The sequence below is a fragment of the Cyprinodon tularosa genome, unplaced genomic scaffold (genome assembly GCF_016077235.1).
Source record: "Cyprinodon tularosa strain WSP-4 unplaced genomic scaffold, ASM1607723v1 ctg103, whole genome shotgun sequence".
Classification (NCBI taxonomy): domain Eukaryota; kingdom Metazoa; phylum Chordata; class Actinopteri; order Cyprinodontiformes; family Cyprinodontidae; genus Cyprinodon; species Cyprinodon tularosa.
Genome location: NW_024037816.1, coordinates 382,673 through 389,814, shown reverse-complemented (window position 1 = coordinate 389,814; position 7,142 = coordinate 382,673). Strand labels below are relative to the sequence as shown.

At 35.8% G+C, this 7,142-nt stretch overlaps 1 protein-coding gene across 1 annotated transcript; it reads right to left on the bottom strand.

Moving 5' to 3' along the window:
- Positions 1 to 970: 970 nt before the first annotated feature.
- LOC119780664 (beta-1,3-galactosyltransferase 1) lies at positions 971 to 3,078 on the bottom strand. Its single transcript, XM_038280784.1, has 2 exons — positions 2,811 to 3,078; positions 971 to 2,628 (listed from the first exon to the last, which is right to left on the bottom strand). Exons 1-2 carry the CDS (start codon positions 2,822 to 2,824, stop codon positions 1,425 to 1,427), a joined length of 1,218 nt encoding a protein of 405 aa, XP_038136712.1. The 5' UTR covers positions 2,825 to 3,078; the 3' UTR covers positions 971 to 1,424.
- Positions 3,079 to 7,142: the final 4,064 nt, after the last annotated feature.

The window sequence follows — 7,142 nt, the reverse complement described above, 5'->3', positions numbered from 1 at the left end:
GCCTAAATTACATGTGTGATGTGTTATTTGAAAGCTAAGACCTTCTAGTTTCTGAATACATACATGAAAATTGGGTGAGTAAAACACCCAAGCTGCATTAAGCCCAAGCTGCATCAGTTCAAACATGACTCAAAGCTGTTTTTTTCATTCTTGAAAATAAAAAGTCTTTTTTGAACAGCAGTTATAAAGACATGCTTGCTTGTTGTGGCTGCTTTGTCATGCTACATTTCTACATGCTGCTATAATTGTGCTTTGGTGCTCTCCATGTCCATAAAATGAACTAGGTAGTGGAATTGTGGAGAATCTAAGCTTTCCAATGATGTCTAACATGTCTATATTGGTAAACATTTTACCAGTGTAAGTTTCATGCATTCTGAGTTATTATATGTAATGCTTTTGGGGTTTTGAGAGGATAAGCTTTTTTGTTTTTGTTTATAACCCTCAAGATTCATATCAAGATTGTTTTTTTTTATTACTTTAAATCTTATAAGCTATTTTCTTTTAATCATATTCTTCAGTTGTAAGGGCCAAAAGAATCTGTATGTTTTTCATTTTTCAACATCACCCAGCAGTTTTTAAACACATATGCACTTTCACCTGAGAGTTTCCAGTATGTAATCTTAGACTTTGGATTACTCAAGACTCGTCATATGTGCCACAAGGCGGATCAGGTCTGCTCTAGTTCTGCATCATTATTTCTTCTCCGGCTTGAGTCATATCATTTTGAACTGAAGGCAAGCCAAGGCGGGGCAGGTTATTTGTACAACATCTTTCAGTAACAAGGCAATTTCAAGTAATACACATTAACAAAAAAAAAAAGAAAAAGAAAAAAGAAACATTACGTGAAAAATACATTGCATTGACATAAAGTGTTATATGTCACTTGCCTGCAGTCTTTCTTTTTACAGTTTGTTTTTAAATCTCTCCCATGGTTTCTCTTCTCTTTAATTGTCTGAATTTTGAGGTTTTATATGTGCATGGCAGTTTTTTAAAATCATTATTTCAGCTTTTATTGAATGTTACAAAGACAATAACTAAACGCTATGGATTTTTAGATGGTTGCAGGTTTTCACATTCTGGAACCATCTACCCTGAACCTCTATGCCATTACCAATTGGCCATTTTTTTTTAAAAGAAACTGAAGATGTATTTGTGGAGAGAGGTTACATTTCTTATGAATTTATTGTTAGGACCCTTGCTCTCCTCATTTTAAAACCCTATAAATCTATAAATAAAATAACATAAAATATATAAATACTATATTCTGATTTCAACACAAACAGAAAAAAAGTAACAACAGGTACAGTGATATTAAGGTTAAATGGGAACAATGGGTAATTTTCCTAGTCAAAGAGCATAAATATAAAATGTTGTACTAATTTTGCTTTAATCTAATTTCATTTGTCTCCTACATATTTAACCTATCAGCAGTGCGGACCTGGTCTTTTAATGTCTCTCCAAATGCTCACACGATCTTCATATCCGTGAACTGTGGTGGCGATTACCTTGGAGTAATCACATCGATTGTATATGAGAGGAAATACGTGGAAGCTGAACTCATTTGGGGGCTCTACTGGACGGATACCCAGGTGGTACATACACAAGCCTAAATATGCGTCTTCGATATAAAAAGCTTTCACATATTGGGAAGCTTCAACCAGCTTTTTGGTGAGATCCAAAGACAAAATATAACCCAGACCCAAAGCGTAAGGAGGATAAACAGGATCACTGAGAATGCTCATGGGCACATACCATTTGGAACTGGGATCCCTCAAGACCTGTGCTTCATATACCACTAAGCCGGTCATGTAGTTTGTCCTTGGAGCATTTTGGAGCATGGTGACAAGATTAGGAACATTCAGAAAAATGTCAGAATCGATTTTCATAGCGTAGGCAGCGCTGGAGCAGAAAGAGTTCAGCCACTCCAGCATCACCATGGTCTTTATGGTCAGGTTTTTGTAGCAGTCCACAAAGTCGCTCTGAATGAGGTCATGATGGTCTTTGCTCTCCTGCACAAGCTGCTGATGGACCTGCTCTGCATCACTTTCAGTCTTCTTCCCCAGCAAGAAGAACAAGGTCACTGCTTTACCATCAATCATCTTCTCGCTCCCCCAGGTCCTTCTGATGACATCACGGTGTGCTCGATTATGTGGCGCTACTGGTACCACAAGAACCACAAATGACTTCTCCTGCTCACATTTTTGAGGCTCGTTTATGGTAAAGTGGTACTCATAGGGATACTCTACCAAGTACAGTCCACGAGACACATAAGGAGCCGCTGTCTGCCGGGCAGCTTTGGCTATTAGGATCTTCTCTGTTAGCCATGATGGAAGTTGTGGATGTCTGGCTGTGGTGGCATCTTCTGCTAATCCAAAAGAAGCACCAGCAGCTTTCCCCTTAGATCTGGAACTATTTGTTTTACTTTGCATACTAAAAGGGATGAAAAGTTTTGTTGAATGACTTTGCATCCACTGTTTGGGGTTCCATTCAGGCGACATGCCCCTCATATTAGTGAAGTAGAAAAAAAGCATAACTCCAAAAACAAGAGAGAGGAACAGGCTGTGGCGCCCTGAGAAGCCCAGACATCTCCTGGTTTCTGCAGGTCTGTCGCCATTCTCAATTTTCTGGCTAAAAAAAGAGATAAAAGTCATAAAACAGCCAGAAAAAAATATATATTTTTTTATTTCTTTTAGAAAATTAATAGAGTTTTTACTTTTATTTTCTTCATGTTATTCATTAAATTTTTCACAAGGCTTCTTTATTCACAGTTATGCAGAGAAAATAGAAAAATCCTTCAGAGAGACTCATACCTTTGACCATTCATAGCAGAGTGCTGCTCCAACCTGCTGCCGCAGCCCAAGCTTTAAGTCTGGGTTTTAATTTGTGTCCGTTTGTTGAAGGAAATGTTGCTTTGTTGAAAAAAATCATGACACAGCTTCAACATCCTGTTTTGGTCAAGTGTGAGGATCAAATGTTCATAAGAAAAGAAAAGGTTTGATTAAAAAAATAAAATAAAAAAGGACTCTTAGACATTTGCTCTGCAGCTCTTATGTGTCCTGTTCAGGTAACAATGCGGTTATTCTGATCTCGGCTGCAGGACTGAAGCCGCACCTTTGTTTGCTCCACCTCTTTTAAAGTGCTGAGAAAAAAAACACTATCATCCCTGGTGGCCTTTTGTGCTAAGTGTGACACTCAGCTATATTTAAGGGGAAAGAAGGAGTAGGAAATGTATCATTTGCAGCTGATGTTTTGCTACTGATTCACAATGACTCTGCACCAATACATTTAAAGACAACACATTTGCATTTAACGTAACTCATGTTCTGTTTTTTATTTTCCAGTACCTATGATACAAGCTTCATTTAATTTAATGTATATAAGTAGAATTGACTTGTGTTTCTGCAAATGTTTGGTTGTTCTGCTGTTTTCAAATGACAGTGCGGAGACAAGTGTTCAGGTATTTGGTGTTTTAGGTGGCTCACATGCAGCTGGTGTGACCCTGAACATTTCCAGACCTGTTATGAAAGGGATTCCTTGTCTTTGTATAAGCTATGATTTCTTTTAAGACATGCAACATGATAAGCTTCAGGCTTCAGACTACATCAGTAATGATGTAATAACAGACTTTCAACTGCTCTTCTTCAGGAGGAGCACAGCTGTGGGGCTTTTGACGAGTAGTTTCAGTTTGTTTAATAAGTTCTGCAGTGTCAATCTGAGGGTAATCTATTCACAGTGGTGTCCAAAATACACACATTTGTTGCTTAAGTAGAAGTATAGATACTGCAGTTTAAAAACAAGTATCAACTTGACCTCTTTACTCAAGTAAAAGTAAAAAAGTATGTGCTCCAAAAACTTCTTCCTTAGGTCATGGAACTTCCTTAGGTTTTATTTTCTCTTTTGTTCTCACAGCTTGCTCTTTTCTTGGTGATATTAGTTCCACTTTTGTCCAGCTTGATGTGGGACTTCTTGGAAATATGGTTGTGGGAATGTTTTTAGTCTAATTTTGTCCTAATTATGACGTTCTTTCTCCATTTTGTGACATATTGAAACTGTCAGCTCTTGTGAAATCTATTCCTAGTTATCTTCCTTTTTTGGAACGTTAGATAATTATTTTAAGCGACTTTGTTTCATTTTATTTTTATGCACAATAGAAACACCAGCTGACATAAATCTGTGGTATGTCCACATATTCTTAAGAGGAAAACTATAAAAACTATAAAACTATATTTAGAAAAGACGATCTTACACACATTTAGCATATTTCTTTACATTTATGAAGGGATTTACTGGAAAAAAATATAAACAAAACTTTAAATACTATTTTGAAACATAAATAATAAATTACCCAAAGTCATTTTGTCATGAAAAATGTATATAACAGTTCTCGTTCCAATCCTTTGAAACTATTTAGTGTAGCTCAAATTCTGGCATTTATGACTTAATGTTCAACAGTTTAACCCTAAAGCTCAGCTCCTTATGTCTTCAATAACATTAACTATGTGTTAGACTTGACTACAGGCCAGCATTATTTCTAAGTGTATTTACATTTTGGAGAGCCCCTTTTAAAAGCCTGATTATAGCAACATGCTAATAGCAGTCTGACCGCAGCCACCATTACGCCCTGCTAAGGTGTTGCATGAGTCATTCACTCACGGACAAAGTGTTTGTCCAGCAGGGTATTATTACACCTCTGAGAAAAACTGGTTTCATCCCACTCCCCTCCCAAGTTTTCACACAGCAATGACGTTTTTCAAAGGTCTGAAGATCCGGTTTAACAGACAGAAGGGGCTCTGACCAACTCCAAAGACTCAAACATGGACAAAGCTCCGTTCTGAAGATAATAGCAACTGTTACTCTTCAAATCCTCTTTTTTTCTCCCTTTTTTATTTTGGTGAGGCACAAAGCTATTAAAATTTCTTCCTGTTAAAGGTTTTTCTGATTTTACTGTGTTTTTTGTCAGATTATCAAGAGATTTTTTTTCTATCAGAAAAATATTACTTCAGTAAATATATGAAAATACAATTTCTAAATGAAGATTTTATTTATCGAGAATGAAAAGTTCTCAAACCCATGCCGGAAATAGTCATTTCAGCCTGAACATACGTTGGAACTTGATGTGGATCTTTTGGGGACAACAACTACACCAAGGTGTTTGATATGGTATAAGGGTATTTATACTGTTGGTCTTGCATAGGTGCAATGGCTCATTTCGGGGACAGAATCAATCCAGGGGAAAAACAGGATGAAAGTTTCTTCTGTTACTTTGCAAAATTTTCACAACTCCATGTTTTTCCATAATACTTTCAAACCAGAACGGTTCTATTTAATTGATTTCTAGTCTGGTAGTAATGAATGCGAATGAAAAACTTGAGGTTAATTAAAAATAACTCTCAGAGAAAACACATTTTCTCATAGCATCAGGCTATTTACAGTTTTCACTTTTAGAACTGAAATCCACATTTCAAAACAGTTTTTTTATTTAAGTAGTTTATCCTTATCTGACATAGATTTATTTGATGATCTGAAACATTCAAGTATCCAAGAAGAGCAAAAACAGATGTTTGTTTTTTTTCAATGGGGTCTAATAAATTTAAGTTTCTTACATAGGAGATAAAGTCACTAATACATCTGAAAAGTGTTACTTTAGAAACTTTTATATAATAACCTGAATTGTTTGTTTCTGCCAAGGGGAGTTAAGGTATAGTTGAATCTCACTTGATAATAAATAATACAACAAAACTATTTAGATATTAATCTTTTTCATCCTGGAGACTTATTTGATACTTATTTAATCTTTACTGCTCAGAAATACAATCACAAGTTGCTTTTTTAAGCCATCCTTTTAAATTGAACAACTGAAGGATAAAGTTTTACCTTCAGCCTAAAATTTGCATTAAATCTGTCTAGGTTGCCTGATGTTCATTTATTGGCGTAAGTGTTGTACATATGACAATGGTTTAAAATTTTCATAAATTTGAATACATTAGCTCTGTGTGTCACACTGTCCTATGTGATAAGGGCAGCTGCTGCAGAACCAGTATAACATTAGGAACACCTGAAATTCATCCTGCTCCAAAACTACAATTTCCACCCAGTCTTCCACAGAGGAAACTTCTGCTTAAGATAATAATAAAATGTTTTTTCTCCAGAAGGAACCTGTGGAGAAATAAAACAAAAACCGAGCAAATTCAATGGAGTATAATTAATGGTTGCAACAAGGCAAGATCTGTTTGCTGTTCTGACAAAAAGCAAACACTGTGGTCAGGTAAAGAAAAAGGGTTTTCATCCAAGCAAGTGTTCTCCAATGAACAAAGCATGTTTAAAAAAAACTAAAATCTTCACATCTGAATTGATCTAGTCTCAGGTTGAAAGCTCTGAGATTTCCGTTTCATAAGAGCAGCTGTTAGTTAGTTTAATCAACTCTAAGTAGATCCACTCAGAGTTGAGCACATGTATAACAAGTATGAAATAAGTATGAAAAGCTATTATCAGTGGACCACTGATAGTTACGAGTCACCATGATAACGGGCAACAGAAAGTGCAGAGACAGAGCAACAGCGCTACAACTGCCAAGATTGCTGGTTTGGTAATCTTTGTTAGGAACAGGGACTGGACACAGAATTCAAACCAGCACAGGTCAGTGACGTTTGAAACAAGCTTTATTTTAAAACAACTCAGCTCGCTCCAAAGCAGGAAACCTCATTTCTAAAAATCCAGAATGTTTATTTTAGACATGAAGAATGTCAATTTGTTTACAAAGTTCATTTTGACAAGAAAAAAAATGTATTTCAGATATCAAGAACACCTATTAAGACCATCTTTAAATATCAAAATGGCTTGCCATAGTCTATTTTAACCACGATGATATTACCAGTGATAACTAGTTTACTGATTGAATGGTGGTGGATCAATCTATTTTATATTTAGATGAAATGTTACGGGCAAGAAGTGCACCCGTCATTTTACGGTTTCCTCATTTTATTTCTGTCTTCCATTACACAGTAAATAATTATAGCTATCTGACTGTGCAGTCTTTTTTTATACAGCTGCTATCCTATATTAATTACTTATAAATAACTGTTGTTAAATCCCTTTTAAAGAAGTAGTTGCTGCAAATAGGAGGATGGATGAGGTTGTAGATG